This window comes from Apteryx mantelli, chromosome 14, assembly GCF_036417845.1.
Source record: "Apteryx mantelli isolate bAptMan1 chromosome 14, bAptMan1.hap1, whole genome shotgun sequence".
In the NCBI taxonomy this organism is placed as follows: Eukaryota; Metazoa; Chordata; class Aves; order Apterygiformes; family Apterygidae; genus Apteryx; species Apteryx mantelli.
Window position 1 is genome coordinate 5622711 of NC_089991.1, and position 22493 is coordinate 5645203.

A 22493-nucleotide genomic window follows, 5' to 3' on the forward strand; every position below is an offset into this window, starting at 1 on the left:
CAGCAAGTCACCAAGAGGCAAGAGTCATCATGAATATCAAGATTTGGACTCTCCCTCCTGGAAAAGGGCTTTCTGGCTTGGAACATTTTCTAGCCTGAATTGCTAAGAGAATTGAGGGAGCAGGGGGATAAGGCTAGAAATAATTGAGTAGCTGCCACACAACTTAGCCATTTGCCAGCCTCCTCCAAAGATTCACTTCAGACAGATAGTTGGTTTTGAACAGTTACTTGGTCAAGAGCCAGGGAACTCAAACTGCCTAGGAACAGACTTCCATCTTAACTCAGGCTGGGAGGGAAAGAGCTGATAACTTGGGCTGTTTTGGAGAAGAGACAGATTAAGGAAAAGACCATGACCACAGCAAAACAAACTCAGGCACTTCAGTTGCACATATCTATGCAAGACAGGCGGTCCAAAAGTTAAATGAGATGGGTGAGAGTGGACATCAACACTCTGCCATGGAGCAAGGACATACCTTGCACTGCAAAGATCTGATAACCTTAACACTGCCCTTCTCGATTAATCAGAGACCCTACTCTAATCTCTACATCAGTTAAGCTTTAAGAAGGATGTCAGGACAGACCACTGAAGTTCCTTCTCATTTCTCTACATTCAGCCTCACTGTAGTTACACACGCATCACACAAGCCAAGAAGAGCTAGACCCAGGATGAACTAAACCAGGCAGAAATCTCTGTAGAAGAGGACAACTACTGGAAGGCAACATTGAGCTGTACAGAGAGACTACAAGATGTGGGCAGTGAATTGGCTTTTATGCCTTATATGACCAGCAACACTTACAGGTTATCAGCTCTTCTTTCCACTCACAATCCAGTAAGGCATTTTCTCTTGGAGCACTTGAATGGAGACTCTCCCCAGGGTATATGATAGGCTGGTGCACGAACAACAGAGAAACATTCTGAACCTTTCTCTGTTTCAAAGTAAAGTGCCAGCAATACAACTGGGTTTCTGCATATGAGAAATGCAAGCTATAAAATTACTTTTCTTTGCTATATAGATGCAGAGTCCCTCTACGAGCCAGACAGGGTCTTCCTATGGAACCACACCTGTGTTTACAAAGGTAAAGAACAAAGGTTGGCGAAAAGACATCGCTTCTTCTGCGACTTCAACCCCTAGCATCAGACTTTGAGTTTTATTCTTCCTTTAGAAAAACCTCTGGGGGTGTTTCTTTTACATTTCAAAAAGCCAACATACTTCATTAGCAATGCTATCAAACTAGTATCTTAACTGGTAAATGATCCCAACAAACAGAACCACTCGCATGAATTCATCTCATTTATTTGCTACAAAGAAGGCTGAAGTGGAATCTCTCACTGCAGCCTCTTTTATTATATGTCACCCACTAGAATTAGATGTTTTTCCTGCATTTTTGTTTTGATTTGAATGCATGAGCAAGCTAAAGCCTTTAAATGAGCACTGGTCTACAGGTGGAAAAACCTCCACTCTCAACCCACTTCAAATATATCTAGAATCAAATCAATTATTTTAAGTAAAATAAAATAGAGTCATGACATCATCTTGTTCACTAAAGGGTGTTTGGTTGCCTAAGTGTTTCCCCATTTAAGCAGTTACTATGTCAGCCATTTTACACCATTTTTTCCTCCTCCAGGGTCTACAAAACATCAGAGCTACGAAGGGTCAATTAGTGGTATTTGAATGCCGCATTCGCACCACGCCAACCTTACAAGTTCACTGGTACAGAGAATATGACCCGATAATAGATTCTGCAGATTTCCGAATACTGCGGAAAAGTAGGTATTGCTATGCCTCTGACGCACAGTAATTTTATTGGGGTAGTGATAAGACAGGAACAAGAACCACTATAAAAATTAGAGGACAGCATATGTTCATAGAGATAGAAGTTGGTTTAAAAGCATCAAATGATCTGCCATTACAGACTGCTGTACAGAGCTTGTCCTTTCCTTCCTGGGGATGTGTGAACAGAGCAGGCGCCATGGGAAGGGACTGCAAGGGCATTAGGTATTGGTGAAGACGCTACTGAGCCATGAAGGCACTGTCACAATATACCCTAATTACTGACCAATTTAGCAATCTTCTATATGGCCTCAGCGGAGAGGGGTTTGTGCCATCAGGTTGCAGTCAAATCTGAACTTCCCCTAGCAGGATGGTATTTCTCTTGATGGACACAGAGAGATGGTCCTTTTTGTAACCAGCTGAGGTGGGAGAGTGAGTGAGGGCTGAAGGTCTTTCTTCCATTTTGGCATTTACAAGCATTTAATTATTTTCTCTCTTATTTTGAGCAGAGGCTTGCTCATCAGCAGTTCCTGGTAAGTACATCACTCATCTTTTGTTAGACATCCCATCAGTTAGTTTACCCCAAACCTAGCTTTTCCCCCTCATCTAATCCAAGATAAAACAGTAATGCTGAAAGGGTAGCAAGAAGATACCATGTTCAGTGTCAAACTAACAGCTTTCAGGTACTTGGTTTTGACACAAGCTCCTGAAAGGCCCCAGTTTATTTAGCAACACAGTCAAAAAGGCATTGCCCCTTTTACATTCAGCCAAAGAAGAGTATCCCGTGTGTTAAGAGACATGGGAAGCATCAATACTACTAACCTGTGGGCTTTCGTTTATTTTTTTTTCTTCCTTAAAGTCACAGGCAGAAAGATCCTTCCTTCATCTTCACTCCTTCCAAATCCCTTAACTTCCTAAGCTCTTTACACCACTTCTTGCCACCAAACCCCATCACTAACCAACAGTCCTGTCTGCAAGGACCAGGTCCTATGGATTAACATTCAGCCCTTACAGTACAACAGCCTGCCTCAATTTGTCATTTCAGAGGAAGTCTGCACACTGGTTATTACAGAAGCTTTTCCAGAAGACTCTGGGATATTTAAGTGTGTTGCTGAAAATGAATTTGGCTCAGTGGCATCTAGCGCACGTCTCTCCGTCTCCCCAGGTAAGCACATAGGTCTCAAGCTGAACAACTAAGCTCAGGCAGCTCTGCTGCCACTCAGCATCCGGCAGAGTCGCGGGTATTTACCAAACAGAAACCAGGCCCCAACACTTGTGTAGGCTCAGCCAAAGAGAAACACCCCCAAAACACAGTCTGCTTGGGCATTTCTCAAGGTTGAATGCAAGCTGTTCTGCATTTCTGCTTCTGGCCACGCTTCCGCCCGGACCAGCGTAGGGTGCCGAGGTGGAGCTGTCGTTCCCTCGCCCAAAGGGTCTCCTCCCCGAGCTTCGCCCACAGCTTAGCCCAACACACTGTCGATATCGACACCTTGCTCATCACTGCACACAACTTGCCCAGCTCAGGCTCGCAGGCAGCTGCAAACGGAACGACTGACTTGTGCACAATCCCATTCCCAGGAGCGAAAGAGCTGGAAAGCTTTGCGGGTGCTGCCCCGGTGCCAGCCACCACGAAGAAACCCACCTTCCCTAGAAGCAGCCAGACTGCCGCCGCGGAGCGGGACGCGGCCGGCCAGCCACCCTACGGCACCCGGCCGGAGACCCCAGGGCTAGGCCGGCGAGCAGGACCCACCGCCTTCAGCCGGACGAACTCCGAGAGCGAAACCGAAGGTTTTCCCGGCGTTTATGAGAATTCGCCTCAGGCTTCACCTCTGCGGTAAGGCAAAGGGGGAAAAAATCACATCCCCAGGGTGGTTTTAAACACTAGTTAGAGGATGAGCCCTCCAGTGACCCCAGCGGCACAACAGCAAAGTTCCCCTGCCCCATACCCTATCCGGGCAAACAACCTGAGCTGTTGCCTAAATGTCACGGGAACTTGTGACACCAGCCTAGCTACAGAACAGCACAGGCTCGGTCTGACAGAGAACGTAACTACCTAAGGCTCAGATAAGTGTCTAGAGGTATTTCCAGAAGCGCCTACCTGTAAGTAGCTTTAAAAGCGCAGCCACAAATAGTTAGCCACCAGGAAACCTCCAACTCCACAGTTGAGCATGACACACAAAACACAGTATCTGGGAAATTTCAAGTCAGTTCTGTTGCCACCGACTTCCTCCAAAGCCTTGGTTGGTTGCATTGCCTCATGTTTCAGTTCCCTATTCCGTGAAGCAGCAATAAAACTTGGGATCCGGGAAGCGTGGCACCCTTAGATTGCACCTGTAAAGCAGCCTGTGGAGGAAAGGCACTGAACGGGTGATCCCACCGGACACAGCGAGACGTGTCCCTTGGCATGGTAGGCCCCGTTCAGCAGACGGAAATTTTCCTTAAGAATACTGTATCACCTCTCATAATAGGACTCAACCCAATTTCTGCCCCAAATGCAACTCTCAAGCAGCTATTTACTCCCTGCATTGCTATTTAGCTTGTTTAACCATCCCAGAGAAACAAAACAAGTTCGAGTTCATGTGTTTTCTTAGCAATTCCACCCCAGATTTTTGCAGTGTTTGTTGGCACAATGAAGATCTCAGACAGTGGCAGTTAAGGGGTCCTGGGGGATTCGAGCCCAGCGCTATAGTTCCCCCGTACTTTTTGTGACGGGGAAAGCTGCAAGGCAGGCGCGGGGCTCCTCGCTCAGCTGGATGCCAGTGGGGCGTTACAGCAATACTCTTACATCGTGTGTACATGGTTGTCCGTGACAGAAAGCATTCCATGTGTTATAGATTATTTTTGGATGTACTCGGCCACTTTCATTAAACCAGTTATTTTAACAATTCTGAACTCCCTCCTCCAAGTTCGGCACATGAGAGGTCATATTTCAGCATAGATTCCTCCGTGAACAGGAGACTTTTATTGAAGAGCTGACTAAAAATGGAGTTTCCTTCCCTAAGCTGCAGCTCTCTCCAAGGAGGCTGTCAGTTTAGCTCCAAGCCCTTCCATGAAATCCAGGAAGGCTTGTGCCCACGAGAGCAGCCGGGACCCTACGCAGAGCCCACCACAGAGTCAAAGCCCTGGCTGAAGTTGGCTTGCTGTCTCCTAGTCACGAAGCCAACTCATACAGCCCAGAGGACACTGTGGTCCCGTAAAGCGGCAGTGGGCTTGCTTGTAACCTGCACCGAAGCTGCACACGTGCCATCGTCCTCCAATATCACAAGCCCAGCATACAACTGCTGCACTGAATTCAAGTAAACTCGTGCTCAGCTACTGCAGTCCCCAGCACCTAGAGATGCGTCTGAACTTGCTGGCGAGTATCTAGTGCAGATCAGCATCGGGCTGCTTGTAATCTTTACACGTGCTTTATGTCAAACAAGGCAGGCTCTTAACTATCTGGCGACCAAAAACGAACGCTTGTTATACAGTCTCTGGCATAATCACCTCTTGGAAGCAATCAGACACATTTTCTAGCTGTATTTGTAGAAGAGGACTGGTTTTTCCATCCTCCCTCCAGATTTTTCAGAGGCTGTGGGAAGCCTGTTCTTTGGCCTTTCTCCAAAGCAAGGTGCAAGGAGGCTTTCTTTCTTGCAGGTGATACTTGCTGCTGAGTTTACTGCTGCAGTAGTATCAGTGAGATGTGTTTGGGGGGTTATTTTTAAAGCTCTGGTTAGTTTGATATGCAGTATCCGACATCCTACATGAAGGGATAAAACACTCCACCAAAATGAGCTACGCAATAGCTTCTAAAAATCTGGTTTATATAAAAATGTTAACTAGTGTAGAGTGCTTTTGATTGAGAGTGATGCTGAACCAGATCTTGGAAGGTATTTATATGCCTCAAGGTAAAGAGAGAAAACTATTAAAATTTCTAGGAATATCCACCTCTGAGCATTTAGATATCCTTAAAAAAACCACAACCCTGTTACCATGTGCTTTGAAATACCATTATGAATGGGACTTAACACTGTAAATGCTGCTGTTAATTCATATTAAGGAAGGGGTGTGCCAGTATTTGCAAGGTCAGATCTCCAATGATTAGCTGTACAGTAACTGTTTTATTAGACAGATTTAGTCCTATAACTATCACGTAGCCTGTGTGGCTGAAACTGTAATACCAAGACAAAAAGAAATACCAGCAAAGAACACGATGATAGAACAAAGCTTTTACTGGGAACAACTATAAAGTGAATGAAGCCCTTGTACTCATACCTCTCCAAATTATTGCTTAGCAACAGTCACTCTACAAAAGCTACAAAACGCAATTCTAGAAGACTGCCACTTCCAGCTATTCCTTTTTGAGCCCATTGTATCTGCAGCTTACTGTTTCCTTCTCCAGCTGCCTTAGAAAAGCAGCCCATGCTAGACTCTACACTGACTATTAACTTTAATAAAGTAACTTAATCCAAGCAAAAGGGGAGGCTTCAGGCACTAAGTTTACTGCCAGGTCTTTTTAGGCAGATTTAAGATTACTTAACAAATAAATAAAAGATTCTTTAGCCTTTTCTAGCCATTTGTTGCTAAATGATTCAAGCAAAGAGGAAAACCTGATCGGATGCAGTGTGTCATCTCTCATAGAAAGGAGACTGAAGCAGTACAGAAAAGCTAAGCTCTAACACTCAACAGCGCTGGCCAGAGGACTATTAGGTTACCCTAACACAAATCATGAGATTTATTCCTCCACCTTTATCAACTGAGCTTCTAGCTCTTCCAATTTTTTTCCTACCTTTTGGATCTCCTGTTTTCCTGTTCCTTGCCTTTCACACGCATAGTCCTACTCGTGTCCAGCCTTTTAAATACACAAAGCTGTCCTTAAACCCATGCCTTGCAGCCACCTCCAGTCGTGCAGCCAGCCTGCTGCACCCTCACTGAAGTCCATGGGAAGCCCGTGAGCCCAAGCACAGAACCCGACCTTTACCAAGCTCACAGCCTCCTACGGCGCAAAGCAGCCTGCTGCAGTTACCCTCACTTATTCTTTTTTATTTAGTATGCAACACTCCCTGTGAATTATTGCAGCATTTTCTGCCTAAAGAACAACAAACAGCCCCTCCAGACAGCTAAGGTCACACTTCCTCCCTTAATCACTTCCACTGCAAGGAATTTAAATAAATTAGCACTCAATTAAGGCCTGCTACATAGAATTAGTTCACAAACAGCGGGCTGATGTTTAAATGCAAGCATTAAATATGGATTAACTATTAAAGATCGCTGTGCAGACAGATTCAATACAGTCAAGGAGAGAAGAAGCCTAAAGGCCACACACGGTCAGAGCTGCTGCGTTCACAGGGTTGGGGTTTTTTTAAGCAATGGTATGCATGTTATGCAAGAGCTTGCAAAGTATAATTAAGACATAATTAAGTACCACAGTCTTTAATAAAAGGGATACAAATCACTTAATCTGCCAGCACTATCTGTTCCCTCCTGGTGAAAACAGCATAGCTGGATCTTTTAATCCAAGTAAATAGGTATAATAATACATACAAATATTTTACTATCAAGTATAGCCTTTTGTATGTGTTATTCTCTTTATGACTGGTTCTTCAAACAGTTACACACCTGTTTAATTTTGCCACCATGAGTAATGCTGCTGATGTTGACTGATGGTAAGAACTGTGCTGAGCACCCAGGGGTTCAACCCCAGGACCAGGGCTGTGGCCTCAGAGGCCACTGTCTGCCCCATCCCAGTTTGGCCCAGTTGGGAAGGCAGCAGCATCTCACCAGTGAGGACAGGCCAGGTTTCCTTGCCCTCCAAGGGCTTTGGCCCCAAACCTAAAGTGGGGGGGAACCAGCTCAGGACAAGGGAATGGGCCAAAACTGCAGGATTTCAGAAACAGAGCCTTACCTGCAGGCTGTGCATGAAACAAGCCCAACTGAACCACACCGGTGAGCTATAAGCCCCCTGCACTGAGGCCAGGAGCACCAGAAATACTGCAAAGGCACCAAACCACCACCCCTTCCGTGGCTAGGATGAGATGCAGACTCCAAACCACCACCCCTTCCGTGGCTAGGATGAGATGCAGTCTCTCAGCATGGCCCTGCTCCCCACCAGGAGGGTCCTGCTGCACCTCCAGAACCCCTGGTGCCCTGATGGGGCTCAGCTCCTCCTCAGCCCTCACAGCTGGGAGGCCATGGGGAGGGAGCAGGATTTATGCTGCCTGCGCTGCGTGATCTGCTGACCAGGGGCACCTGCAAAAAAATGAGGCTGCGGCCTTTAAATGAAGTGGCGGCAGGAGGGCTGGGGTGCTGGAGACTCTTATTCTGACACCGGTGGAGGTGGGAGGACAGGCAGGTCCAGCCGCTGTCATTAGCTGGCAGCGCATTAAAGCCTCTGGTCTTATAATGCTACGCAGAGGGCTACTATGACAGTCTGTGTCACCGGATGACGGTCCCTTCCCAAAATACTGGTTAAAGTCCAGGTGACAACTTCTGGGCTGTAGGTAAGGTGCTTTGTTTTGGTTTGTTTTTTTTTATATATTACTTTTTATTTTGCATCTAGCTAGCAAGCTGGCATTGCAATGCACTGGGTAATGCGGAGTTGAAAACGTACCTTTAAGGTACTGTGCTGTCAAGTCTAGCATAGGAGGCAAAGAAGAAAAAAAAATCGGTGATTTTTAAAAAACAAAGTGTTTCTACTATTGTATATGCTCTTTATCTTATAAAGTCAGAAATCTAGATTTTTTTTTTTCCTAAGTCAAGGTGGGATGATTTGAGGAAAACGTAAGCGATCCCTTGCTGTGACGAGTGAATCTGCGCGACGCGGGGCAGCGGGTTTAGCTGGTATCTTGGTAAACTGCTGTATTCTAGAAAACAGTAAGGGATGGCTTTTGTATGTAGTCTGTAAATAAAATGAATCAATCTGTATACAGGTAGGGATATAAAAAAAAGTGTAAAAACATGATTCAAGCAGTTTTCTGCACCAGTGAATGAGAAATAGTTTGGATACACTCCAAAAATTTGAGCTGCCTTTAAATTCCAGTGCATGACAAGGAGAAAGTTAGGGAGCTTCTACTAGAAAACTTATGTTTACTTACATTTAATTTTCAGCTAATGCTGATAAATACCTTTAAGAAATGAAAGCTTTGAATCTTTAAAACAAGAGCGATGCCTTCAGCTGATCCCCCAAGGGAATTTATGACCTCTTGGAAGCCTCCTTTGGGCTCTCCGATGAAAGGAATACAATATACTGGGTATATATAGCAGCGAAACAGCTGATCTCAGTGGGACAAGATTACAATTTTTTCCAGCACATGTAACTGTGTGGATTTATATTCTCATTTGTATTAGTAGCTTTTCACTTATTTTGGCGGGGGAGAGGGGGAATTTATTTATCCCAGAGCTGAAGTTGTTTGTCAGTTTTTAACACACTTACTCAGATCCCTTCAATCAAACTTTCCTCCCTTGTAAACTGCTGGGAAGCCCAGTTTAGATATCATGGACCTGCAAAATACATGCAGTGCCTGCAAGCAGCTCTGCTCGCGCTACTTCATCCCGCGGCTGTATCGTTCCGGCTATTACTAGCCATAATAACAAATTGCGCAAATCACTCCAAATGGAGAAGCATGGTCCTTGGCATTCCAACTCCTAATCTCAATTGGATATAAAAAGCTCTGAATTCAAAAGCTATTACAGAAGAAATTGGGATACTTGGTTTCAAATATTTAGTCTGAGTCTTAAAAGAAAGTGGAACCTGTTTCATGCTTCCCTAGTGTAGCGAATTTCCTGGCAAAAACAGTGAGTTCTGCATATAATAGTACATTTAGTATTTTGAGAGAGGTACAAAACTGCAGGCTCCAAAGTCCTTTAATTAGGATGATATGTGGCAAATTACCTTGCTTAGCTCTACTATCTAAGGTTGTCTGTAGACTTGGGCAGGTGACGGGCTGTCACAATAAACCAGCTGCTATTTCCTTTAGAATTTACTGGGCTCTTCCAGATAAGATAGCAGTGAACGCTGCAGCTGGGCGTGATAGAGTGTATGACTTATTACTGTAATCAGAAATGTTCATATAGTTCTGGAATAGTTCTAATCAATCCTGAAACTCTTTATTTTAAGCCTAAGGTTTAATTGTCAGTTGCCTGAACTTCATGCTCTTTGGACTGATAATGACCGCTCACAAACCAGTATTTTTGCGATTCAAATTGTGCCGTACAATTTATTTTGTCTGTATTGTCTTCCTTAAGGGAAAATCCACACCAAGACAGCCTCTATTCTGCAAGGCAAGGGTTCCACTCTATCCAGGAGCCCAGCCAGGAAAGCTTTTGTGGCCTGCCATCTAATTTTTACCAGCCACCTACCCAAAGCCAATTGTCACCAACAAAAAACCAGGACAGTTGTGAAACCTCTCCTATGAGTGTCCATAATTTCCCATCCGTTTCCTCTATGTACCAACCAACTATGTTTAACTACGAACGTCCAAAACACTTTATCCAGGCTAAGAATGTGTGTCAAGGGCAACAGCAGCCTCCAGGACCCGCAGCCTCTACAGAGCCAAGCAGACAAATCAAACAGTCCTCCATCCTAATACAACCTCGTAACCCTAGCGGGCAGAAATTTTCTTCCTCTTCGTCGCTGAGCTCTTCAATCACGCTCTCCTCGCCTTCCTGTAGCGCCCCTAAGGAATCCACATATCCCGTCACACCTGCATCTGCGCAGTCTCCTGCTAGCTCATCATCTGGGCACCGGCTTATATCCATGCCTAACCAACCCCCTGCAGCATTCCTGTGCTCAGTGTTACCCTCGCAGCCCGAATATAACAGCCAAGCTCCTTCTCCTATGGATCCTCAGTAAGTACCTGCAGGCTTCTAACTTCCCCTTGCTTTGAACTCGTTTTGGCTGACCCGGCCTCTCCTGTGCACTGACCGACCCAAATCCGAATGCTGGGGGGAACGCTGGCTTTGCTGAAGCCAACGGCACAACTCCCTTTGGCTTCTGATGTCCAAGGCAGGACTTTGCATGAGTAAAGTGAATGAGGTTAGGCGGCTGAACGCTTGCTCTTGGCATCTGTGTGGAATAGAGGGCTATAAACTGGGAATTAAACTACACAGCAGCTGTGTAACTGGCTGCTGCGTATCTGTTCTTTGGGTTGCTTTGAACGGTTTAGCTTGGTTTGGTGGAAACTGCTTGTGTAACGGGTATCCAGAGCAGAAGATGGGCATCCATCTCAAAGGAATTTCTGTCAACAAACAGGGCTTATATTGGGGAAAAAAAATATTTCCCACATATAAGCACCGTTAAGATTCCTAGCAAGTCTCAGCAGTATTTCCAGGCTCCACATCATAATAGGCCTCTAAACTTATTTACAATATAGTTTTCATTAATCATAGGTGCTAACAAAAAGGCAGTCACTTGATTTTTTTTTTTTTTTTTTTTTTTTTTTTTTTTTTTTTTTTTACCCCTTCACACCAAAGACCAAATTCTTTCCTGGATATGTATTATATCATTTTGCGTTTGGGCTGCAATCCAAATATCTCTCAAGGTCAGTGAGATCCCAAAGGGAGCTGAGTCTTGCCTTCTCACCGCCTTCTATTCCTGCCAATGTTAGCTGGAGGTCCTGGGGAAAGTCAGTGCAGGAAGCGTTCAACTGGAGATATTGGAAAGGTGATGAGGGTAGGGGGGTTCCCTGCTGACTTGGATATAAACTTTGGTTTAAATGTCAGTTTGTATTCAGGAAATCTGAATGTTTCCAGCTTTTTTCCTTTCTTTCTTTCTTTCTTTTTTGAACAACAGCACTGCGGGGAATGGAAAGGTGACACTGAGTGGGCTAGCTGTGACACTGAGTAGTGTTTCTTAAAAGTACTGCTAATAAGGCAGGACAGTGTATGTGGGTTAGGTATGCATCTGGAGTAACCACTGGGCTTTGTGTGTGTAGTGCAGGGCTGTTTGTTTTCATAGCAAAGGGCTTTGGTGCCTCACTATGCCTTTCACATAAGCCTCTCTGAATAACTAAATGCAACATCCTGCGAATCGAGGATTTTCCTAATCGTTTTACAAACGGATGAACAGGAACGTGACACTTAACCTGTTGGCCTTGAGCAAGTTATAAGCCCAACCAGTGCTGGGGATACATACCAGTGTTATAGCTCTTCCGCCCTATTCTAATCAGCAGAACAAACTCCCAAGCTACAGAAGGAAGAGGATTTGGAACAGAAATAACTGCCTGATATAACCACCTGACTGCATTTAAAGCACCAGGTTAAATATTGTCAGCAGAGAGCTGTGACCTCTGGTAGACCTTCACAACCCATTTCGAGGGATGCTCCTCTTTCCCTAACACCTTTCAGAATCAAGCCTACCAGTTAACTTATTACCACAGTCAAGACTTCATTGTGTCCCTTGACTATGGATTACAGGATTAAGATATATGGGGGTATGCAGCATAGGCTCCTAGAGATTCTGCCTAGCTCGGGTAGCCTTGGCTATTGAACATCTGAACAGAAATGCTGCATCAAGTGACTTTCTGGTGCCCAGAAGAAGAAAACAACTATAAGCTATTTGTTCACACCTAATCAACTAATTTGTGAACCTGCTGTGGATTTGCAGCACCCGAGGCATTTCTAACAATTGAAATTGTAAAGAAAAGCAGTTTTTGAGGGAGAACTTGCTCCTTGACAAACTCGTAGCGCTTAATGGAGTTAGTGGCTTCCTCAAAATAATGCTAGCCTTGGTGCACACATAAGACCCAGGACAGGGGCCACAAAAAGATTTAGGGATGCTGCCCACTGCAGGCTACTGTGACAGTATTGTGAGAGGACAATCAATGACTTGGTTAGACTATGATGCTTCCCCTTAGGTTTTTGATCCCCGATTATAACATCTGGCCTACATATCTCCCTACAAATGCTTTACAGGTCCATCTGAGCCATGGTCTCTAGGTAACAGGTTCACATTTTTTGTGTATTTTATGAAGCTGTAGTGAACAGCCAAGGAGGCCTACAAGAATAATTTTGTTTTCTCTTCTTGCATGAGTAGTTACTCAAAACCGATGTATAACAAACAAGCTAGCATCAAGTCTATGCAGAAGACACCAGACCACGAGATTCGAGGAACAAAAGAGGCCCTCATTCAGGACTTGGAAAGGAAACTGCGATGCAAAGACAACCTTCTCCAGAATGGCAACCAGGTAAGGAAAACCTGCTGATTAAAGAACCGGTTTGCTCCGACTCTTGTTAGTGCACACAGGGATTCAGAGACTAGCTCTAGGGCCCCAGAGATGGGAGCCTTCCAGCTGAGCAGGAAGCAAAAGAAAGTACAGGAGCAAGTGGATGGCAGACCACTGCCCAAACGCTCTTAGTACCCAGACAGGGCCCAGGGAGGGTTCTTTGAACCATTTGTGGCTAGATTATTTTTTCAGCGTGAGGTGGCTGAGGTTTTCCATTAGAACTGTTCAAAAAAAAAAACTCTTCCAGCAGCAATTCCATTTTTGATCTAGACTCAGGGCTGGCGAAAAAGGTGTGGTTGCTGAAGGATTTAAATCCGACTGCTTCAGTTCCCAGCACCCTTGTTCATAGTTATTTTTGCTATGAGAATGCAAATGCCTGTACTGCCGGGGCAGGTTCTGGGCCCAGCTCAGCCATGGGAGGCTCCTTCCCAGGAAAGGAGCAGCATATTGTTAGGACATGATGAAAGCTGGCCTGAATGCGTGGCAGGAGAGACAGTAGCTGTAAATCTGTCTGTAGGCAGCTACTCTGGCAGCTGAATGTCTGCATCTTTTGTGACTTCAGTAAGGGCTGCACTGACTCCCGAAAGCAATCTGATGCAGCAGGATGGCTGAGCTGCTATTGCCTTTCCCTCTTATCCTACCGTCTTGGTTAGCACACGCTGTTCAAACTGTTCTTGAAATTGTGCAGTCAAATTAATAAGGCTAGGGTCTGGATTAAGGAATTTGTGTACCTGGAGAAAGGTAAGTATTTAGGGAGGTGGCACAAATTTGAACTCTCTGCTGGGTATCCTGCTGAACATCACATCCACAGACAACTTAAAAACCCAAGAAGACTGCCTTAGGGTTCTCCCGATTCACTCTGATTTCCAGTGCCAAGAGTTGATGAACCACCCCTGAGTACTTACAAACTTGGAGAAGCACCAATATTTGGAAACCCATTCGAGCATCACCACATGTGGTAAAACTCTTTGATTTCTCGTTATACAAACAAAAACAAATCAAGGAAAACACATGAGTTTTTATCTTAAAGGCTGTCTCCTATAAGAAGGTCTCTTATTCTTGGCTAGAACAAGCAGGTCTCTAATGTGGGAACCATCCTGCTAGTTGGAGGCAGACTGGCAAAAGCCCGGTGTTTACAGGTTCAGCCCTCTGCCCACTGAAGTAGAAAGGAGCTTTGCAGTTACCCTCAGCAGAAACAGGCTTGTGTCCTATATATAATTTTACATATTGAAGGAAAACAAAATACTAGGTCAAATCTGAGTTAGTGTGTCCCTAACAGGAATGTCCTATCTGCTTTAACAAAGCTTGCCACTGCAAGCCAGCTTTCCTTCCCATAGGAAGCCAGGCTAAAAATAAGACTTATGCAATCACCGTTCTGTGTCCCCTTCCCCTGCCCTCCAACAACGTCTGAACCTGCCGGCCAATCTCAGCCACACTCAATACAGCAGTAATGATCTTGGGGATATTACGTTCCCATGAGTTTTGCAAAAAAAGTCTCTTGCTCTCTTCTAAAGAAAAGTCCCACAAGACTCCACAGGCCTTTATCTACAAAGGAGCAAATGCATATATGCCCCAGACTCAGGAGAAAATCAGCTGGAGCTTGTCCTCACTTCACAAATTCCAAACCCAAGATAAACTTGCAGGAAGCAAAGTTTCAGGTGTCCTGGTGCTCAGAGGACCAACATGCTTGATCTCTTCTAAAGTAACAGAACAGAACTTGAATTTAACTCTCCTCATTTATCCCTGTGTGCTGCATCCATACAGTAAGAACCTGATCGTTTCATAACTTGAAACGCGTTCTCACCTCCCCTCAGGGCAGCACACAGCATTGCATACAGCAGCTGTAGGGCTGGCATAAACTTCGCTTGTGCTTTCAGGGGTAGGGGCTGCCCTTCCCCATTCCCCCCCCCTCCAGCACACCGTGCGCTCCCATCTGGCTGCATCTGCCTCTGGTGTGACTCTTGCCTTTTGGGGGGAGAAGGGGCCATTAGCACCCATCAAGCCTCTAGTTCCTGAAGTAAATCCACAGCTGAATGATTCGGAAAGTTTTCCCAGCACTAACAGAAAGGTACCCTGGGACTCACTCTGGCTTCTGAGATGATGCCATCAGTTATCCATAAATAATCCCAGCGCAGAAAGAGGAGGCGTGGAAGGCCACAGATGGCATTAGAAAGGCTTTGATGAACAGACAGTTTAATCTTTTATGCACTGCAGTGGTGTATATATTGAGGCTGACTCCAGCAGGCATCACGGACAGCAAACCCTCTGGAACAGACGTGGGGTTTCTGTTCCGCCGCTGCTTTCAGTGACAGCGCCCTGAATTTGGGGCATGTTGATGTGCTCTTACAAGACGAACTGATACAGTAAACGGACTTCTAACTGGACTTCCTCTCCGCTCTGCTTTAAGCGATTAACTTATGAGGAAAGAATGGCTCGCAGGCTGCTCGGACCAGAAAACGCTGCCTCTGTGTTGGAAGCCCAGAGCGAAGAAAGCGCGCAGAACGCACAGGTAAACGGGAACCTCTCCCTAGAGCAGCGATGTGCTGGCGACCGCGTTGCGAGCGGCCGATACTGCAGCGGGGAGGCGAGGTGGGGTTTCCTTGGCGCCAGGGCAGACGAGGAAGGGGAAGGGGACAGCTTTCACTAGCAGAGCTCTGTAGGGCTGGATTTGGGGGGGCTTCTAGAGGGGAGTTTATGCACTCAGAAAGTAGTAGCAGTACTTACATCCCCTTACCGGGCCTGATCTGTAGGAATGACCTCTCCGGGCAGGAATTACAACAGCTGCTGCACAGCACATCACACCCTGCCTGCGACAGGCAGGGAGGAGCACAGCAAGGGACACAGGTACACGCTCTCCAGCAGCCTGAGCTCACACTTGGCCAGGACAGCAGGATTTACACCTGTCACTGTTTGGAATAAGTGACTGACCATAAGAGGTCAGGACCTTGGAGTGGGTTTAGTTGGGTTTTATCCTTTCCGGGAGACTGCAATCATTAAGGGAAGACAAAGCGGTTATTTTAGCAACCCACATGCTGATAGCCAAGGATATGTTACTACTGGCATGTTGAAAAACATTTTAATTGGGGACTTGCATCATTCATTGGTTATTCAGAACAGGCCAGTTAAAAGCTTTCTTTGGCACTTCTTTGATCAAAGTTAATGGAAACACGTCTGCGATGTGGCACTGGATACCTGTGTCACCAAAGAAAGCATCCCTCCTGCTGCACGCATGTAGAGGGAACCAGCAGGCTGTCACACACCTTTCAAAATGCAGTTAGCAAAGCTCTCTTCAGTGCAGGAGACACTTAAGATCACAGCAAGGGAGGAACACGCAGTTTGAGTTGTAATGAAACTGTTTCTCCCCACCAACGGCCTGATGTCAATAGCGGGCAAGCGGGGAACATTATGGATGTCAGAGCAAGGGAGACCTCATCTTTCACAGAGGACAAGGAAATATTCAGCCAAAACAGGATGACTGGCACCTTTTCAGGGATGTGCAATGCTCCATAAAGAGTGGAAGGAGAGACTGGCTTATGTTTGGGAGATCTTGTTTGGGTTGTTCAGTCTTATTCCTAAATATTACTGTCAGCGACTCATTCAGCCTCCTGATTCCTCAGTAACTTACTGTACAGTCAGTCTGTATAACAGAGCACTAGAATTATCACATGCAACTCCATCTCTACAGCATCATATCCCAAGACAAAGGTGGAATTACACAATACTTGTGTTAACGAGCAGATACAAGCAATTGCCTTTGAAACTCCCCTTTGAGCTCAGTCCAGCAAAACCTGTATTCACGTGACACTTCTGCCAGATTGAAGACTGCTTCTGTGCTTGAAGTTTAAACCCAGGCTTAAGTGTTCCACAGGACTGGGCTACAGAGCACAGAACCAAGCTTAATGCAAATACCCTAGAAATTTCCATGCAGCATTTCCTCTGTCTGATTCCACTGCTAAAATGAGTCCCTGGTAATAAACTCTACTTGTATTCTCCAAACATCTAAATTCCTAGCAGGATTCAATCCTGGGTACTTTAGAAGATCTACTCATGTGATTGTGGAGTTGTCAGTAAGCTTAGTCAGGGCTCTGATCTAGGAAGAAAAATATTTTCCAGCTCAACATGTGTTCATTGCTCCTGGTACCATATTTAAGTGGGCACAATATAGCGTTCTTGCCAGTGATTCCACTTCTATTCCTGCTGTAGGGAAGGACACTCCGTACTTAGCTCTCATTTTAGATACCGCCAGTAGAACTATTCCCCTCTAACAAAGGTTACTGGCTTGCCAAAAGCCTTGTGTGCCAAAGGCAACTACAGCACCTATCACCTGCACGGAGTGATGAGAAATTGTCCCATGCTATTAATAGTACTCGTTACTGGCATGGCCAAAAATCTAGGGTGAAAACCAAGCGTATTAGCTCCTGATGCAAATGTCTTTACATCTTGCCCCAATGACCTCTGAAGCATTCAGTTTGCCTTTAAGCAGCAGTCAGTATGCTATCTTAAAATGGTTTTCCGTTCAGTTTATAATTAAACTTTCTCTGTAAGTTAACTCATCTTTCCTCTTTCTCTTTCCAAGCACCAGAATGCAGAAAACATCAGGTTGCAGGTTCCTACAGCACACGTAAGGTAATGCATAAACTTGCACTGAGCTACTCTTGAAGACCTTATTTTAAATGTTTCTAGACAACATTAGTTTTTTATTCATTTTTCTAAAATGAATAATGTCTTTTCAACTAAAATGCTACCATTTGCGTGTGGTTCATGATGACTGTGATCTTAATCCAGTCATTCTAAGCATAATGTTAAAGTTGTAAAGACTCCATATGCCCAGGGTGAATATGCTTCCTATTCTAGATAACGTACCTCCACTGAAGGCAAGTTCCAACAATGTAAAGAGTAACTACAGACCTTAGACCATGATGAAACACAGCTTACATTATTCTCACAAATTCTTTGGGATATTAGGCTAAAGATCAGTTTTTATATGTGATACTTCTATGTTGAATCAAATAACTTAAGCAAGATAAATGGTTGATCAAAACTCATGCCTAACCTAATAGTTGAGAAACAAAACAGAATTGTACTGTTGGATGCTTAGGTATTCTGGCCGCAATCAGTGTTTCAGTGTGATTTGTGCTATGGTAACTTTTGCACAACTAATGCAGCTGGTACTGTGTGCTTTTTAGGAGCAGACCATCCTCAAGAGGAGATGAACATGGACACGACTCAATCCAGGAAAAATTTTTTCAGCCACGTTTTACACAAGTGCCTGAAGACATAATTATTGAGGAGGGGCGATTCTGCAGGCTCGACTTTAAAGTAATGCCAGCCTTTCGCTTTCAGTCCCACTAGCTTTGTGGTGTGTGCAGCATGCAGGTCTCTGAGCTGCAGTGCATATGTATTTTAATAAGCCAGAGCACTAACAGCCTAAGAGTAGATAGTGCAGGGTCTCTCTAGGCCATGTGAACCAATAGAAAATGAGTTAATTTGTCAACATTTTCCCTTGGAAAATGCAAGTGGGATTGGATGCATAAGAGTATGGTTAAAGCTAAGTAGTGGTAAATATGTACCACCACAGGAGACCCTCTAGAGCTCATTGGGAGGAATGAATATCAAGGCCCTGCTTCAGCAAAGCATTTAGGCAGGTGACCTTGTGCTTTGCACTGAGGATCCCACTGACTGCAAAGGAATGGAGCCACATGTCCCATGAGGCCTGTTGAGGACTGCCTGCCTTTAATGAGTCCTCTGAGGTGTGAGTCTGCTCTTGCTGCAGCAGACAACCTTGTAAGGAAATGCCCTAGTTGCAAACAAAACACCTGAATGGCCAGAAAACTGCACGACAACTGCACCAATTTTAGGGTAAGAAAGAACCTAGGCCTTGCACACATGCAACTTTATTGCAAAGGCTGTTTGCTGAAAATGACTGTGGTTTGCTTTTTTCCTAGTCACATCTGAGGTGACTTCCAAGCCCTTTCTTCACACAAACGCTTGCCTGCCTTTGGCATGATATTTAGCTATTTTGCTGCAAATTGCTTAACTTCTGAACGTATTGACAATATGAATGTCTACAGTGTACAGCTTATTTACACTTATTACCAAAACAAACTGGATGATGATGTTTTTAGTTCTGTGAGATTAAATCAAAACTAGCCAGCAGGATGGGAATGCCAGAGGTTTGCAGGAACAGCATCCACTGTCTTGTAGCTAAATCTCATCTCTGGCTTGTCTGGAGCACTCCATGAGCCTTCCTCTCTGCACAGCATCACATTAATATTCAAAACTAGGCAAGACTGCAAATTTTTGCAGTAGGGGCATGATTCGATCATCTAAATGCATCAAACTCCCTATAGCTTTGAAGGCCTTGTGTTATGCGAAAGCTCTTTAACTCTACCCTTCTTTCCTCTCCTTTACAGGTTAGTGGGCTGCCAACTCCAGATGTGATGTGGTACCTGAATGGAAGGATGGTTCATCAAGATCAGTTCCATAAAATGATAGTGTCAGAAAAAGGATTCCACTCATTTATTTTTGAAGCAGTCAAATCATCTGATGCAGGGACATATGAATGTGTGGCTGTCAACCGTGCAGGGGAAGCTTCTTTCGCAGTAAAAGTGGAAGTAATTGGTAAGACACAGAGCACTAATAATTATCACACAAGCCATGGAAAGTGTCTGTAGTCTAATGCCTTTCCCTGTGTTTGGGATATTAAAACAGTTGGGAAGCAGGGGTGGACCTCCAGGTATTCAGGCTCAAATTATAACAATCGCTTTACCTTTTCCAAGGCTATTCTAATGCATACTTTTGGGACTCTGTATTTCTTCAAAGCACTTGTATTGGGATATCTAGGCATCCTGTCCAGAATTAGGGAGTCACTCAGATATCACAATATTGATGGAATATGTTGATCAACTCTCTTCCTAAAGTGGAATTTGTGCCTACTACATCCTGGTGCTCATGGGAATTGCCCATAGGCTACAGAGTTACTCTAAGGGACATGCATCCTCCTGAATTTAGCCTTCTAAAAGCTTATAAACAAAGCCTGCTATTGACATTCAACACTTATTATAATTCCTCCTCATCTTTCCTCTTTCATTTAGCAAAAGAACACCATACCCCTCCAACTTTCATCTTCAAACCACAAAGCAAAAAAGTTTTTGAAGGAGATACAGCCAGACTCGAATGCCAGATCTCTGCCATCCCAACACCCCGGATTTACTGGAAAAGAAACAATGAAATGGTACAATATAATACAGACCGAATAAGGTATCCTACTAATGCGTTGGCCATTGGTGTGTTAGAAAACAATAACCAGTGTTCGTTAAGTCAAATTTGAAAGAGCTGGTTTCCAAAAGCAGCAGCCCCCAGCTAGACAGACCTCTCATTTACTACCCATGACAAACAGGCCCATGTGTTGGACAGATGCAATGCTCAGAGTGTCGTTTGAAAGAAAAACTCTGAGCAGATGCCACTCTGAAGGCTAGTAGCAGTCACAGTGCCCATGGGGAAGCAAGGCTGTAGGACTGAAACGTGCAGTGTATTCATCACGCTTTGAGGTGGCATGGGCTACAAGAGGGCCTTGATGCCACCTGAACACCACCACAGTGTGAATGAGTGGTGTTCTCACAACACAGCAATGCAGGGTTGATGCCTAAACAATTTGCAGTGCCCTGCAAAAATTGTTCTAGGGCTTTCTCAACTCCTCAGCATGTAGGTTGCCTCTCTAACTTCAGTGTCTTTGTCTTCTCTCCTTCCCCCTCCAAGCACTTACACATAAACCCTTTAATTTTACAGCTTGTTGCATGACAATACTGGACGGATTTGCCTCCTGATTCATAACGCAAACAAGAAAGACTCTGGTTGGTATACGGTATCTGCTGTTAATGGAGCAGGTGTGGCCACATGCCATGCCAGACTGGAGGTTGCAAGTAAGTACCACATCACAGTACCAACAGACTACAGCTTAAGCAGCCACTTGCCTTTGTATTCAGAACAGACCCTGAAGATTAACCGTGTAAAGCTAGCTCCCGGTGGATTTCTTTCCCAAGATACTGACATAGACAAAAAGTAACTCGTCCAGGAAGATACTGCATTTGTCCAGTGCCAAGATACTGTGTAATGTGTCCTTTGTACATTGTCTGTCTGCATCTGCTGTCTGCACTATTTAAAGACTATAGTTTGCTTGATACTCAGAAGTAGGATGAATGTGGTCCTTCCCATCAGTATCCAGTGCCTGGGATATGGGCTCGTCTGTTATATATGTCCTAAGGGTTTGCTGTTTTACATTACAGATAAAAAGCAATTGGGTTGCTATATCATGGGTGCCTGGGAAAACACTGAAAGAGGCTTTTCTCTCTCTTCCAGCACATGCAAACAAGCCAATTCCAGCCCCTAGGCAGTTACGGGTTCGACCAACTTTCAGCAAGTATTTGGCACTCAATGGTAGAGGACTGGATGTGAAACAAGCTTTCTCACCAGAAGGAGAGTTTCAGCGTTTGGCTGAGCAGTCTGGACTGTATGAAAGTGATGAACTTTAACTGGAAATGAAGAGGGAAAACTCACTTGCACCTATAAGAGACATTTACAATATAAGATGCAGTTAAATGGTGATTGCTCTAACTAGCAAAATACCTATCTATATATTTTTACTTTGACTCTTGCACATTCTGCTGTTCCAATTTTACCATGTTAGATTTTATTTATATGGGGTGGTGAATGTAACCATTTACTGAGTATTGTATTTTAACCGTACGGCCCAAAAAGGCAGGGCAATTAGTTTTTACAAGCATAGGTGGTTTTAGTTACACCTGTGCTTGGTTACATGCTAAAGTAGATTGGTTTGTACTGCTTCTCTAATATCACTCTTGATAATATCAGAACTCTGTGCTGCCTGAATACTAAAACCAAATAGATTAGAGTGTTTTTATGAGAATTTGTCAAAGACAAATAAAATTTTAAATATCCAGTACAGGCTGCGGTGACTCCTTATTCTGTTAAAACCAGCTACTGATTTCAGCATCCACTCCCCTTTTCTGCTGTCCTTATTACTTGTCCTCTGAGTACTGATAGCTAAAGCAGCATAAACTAGATGCTGACACTCCCTTAAAACTAAAATACTTCAGGGTTTTTTCCTCTACACGCTGCGCTGTTTAATATGAAGTGTGAAGGCTGCCAGGTTCTCCCTTTCTGCTCCTTTGGCCAAGGAGTGGCTGGGACTTCAACAGCTTGCCTAGAGCCAAGTCGGGTCTATCTGAAGTATTCAAGTAGTTTGCATGCTGCTGTTTGCAACCACATCGCTCAAGAAACCCAAAACCTGATTTTTGCCAAACTCTAACCACCCAATCTCTGCTCTGGGCTGAGGACTCGTGTTAAACTGCAGATGCTAAAGGAAAACTCGCAAAGCTGGAGCTAGCGTGAAGTCGCCTGTGAGCACGCACAGTAACACTGCCGCGAGTCACCAGATTGCAAAAGCATCTTAGAAAGATAGTTTTATTTTTTGCTGCAGCAGAAATAAGGTCTGAACTCCA

The 22493-nt window shown here is 44.6% G+C and overlaps 1 protein-coding gene across 1 annotated transcript; it reads left to right on the forward strand.

Moving 5' to 3' along the window:
- The first annotated feature begins 1013 nt into the window (after positions 1 to 1013).
- MYOT (myotilin) lies at positions 1014 to 21503 on the forward strand. The gene is made up of 14 exons (XM_013945898.2): positions 1014 to 1076; positions 1626 to 1767; positions 2281 to 2304; positions 2817 to 2936; positions 3350 to 3605; positions 9995 to 10597; positions 12783 to 12933; positions 15380 to 15481; positions 17549 to 17598; positions 18159 to 18291; positions 19386 to 19593; positions 20067 to 20232; positions 20761 to 20894; positions 21331 to 21503. The coding sequence occupies exons 1-14, from the start codon at positions 1014 to 1016 to the stop codon at positions 21501 to 21503; spliced, it is 2325 nt and encodes a 774-aa protein (XP_013801352.2).
- Positions 21504 to 22493: the final 990 nt, after the last annotated feature.

Coding starts and splice junctions, on each gene's coding strand:
- MYOT (XM_013945898.2), top strand. CDS start 1,014: ATGCAGAGTCCCTCTACGAGCCAGACAGGGTCTTCCTATGGAACCACA. Junction 15,482..17,548: donor AAAGCGCGCAGAACGCACAG/GTAAACGGGAAC, acceptor TCTCTTTCCAAG/CACCAGAATGCAGAAAACAT. Junction 19,594..20,066: donor AGTAAAAGTGGAAGTAATTG/GTAAGACACAGA, acceptor TCTTTCATTTAG/CAAAAGAACACCATACCCCT.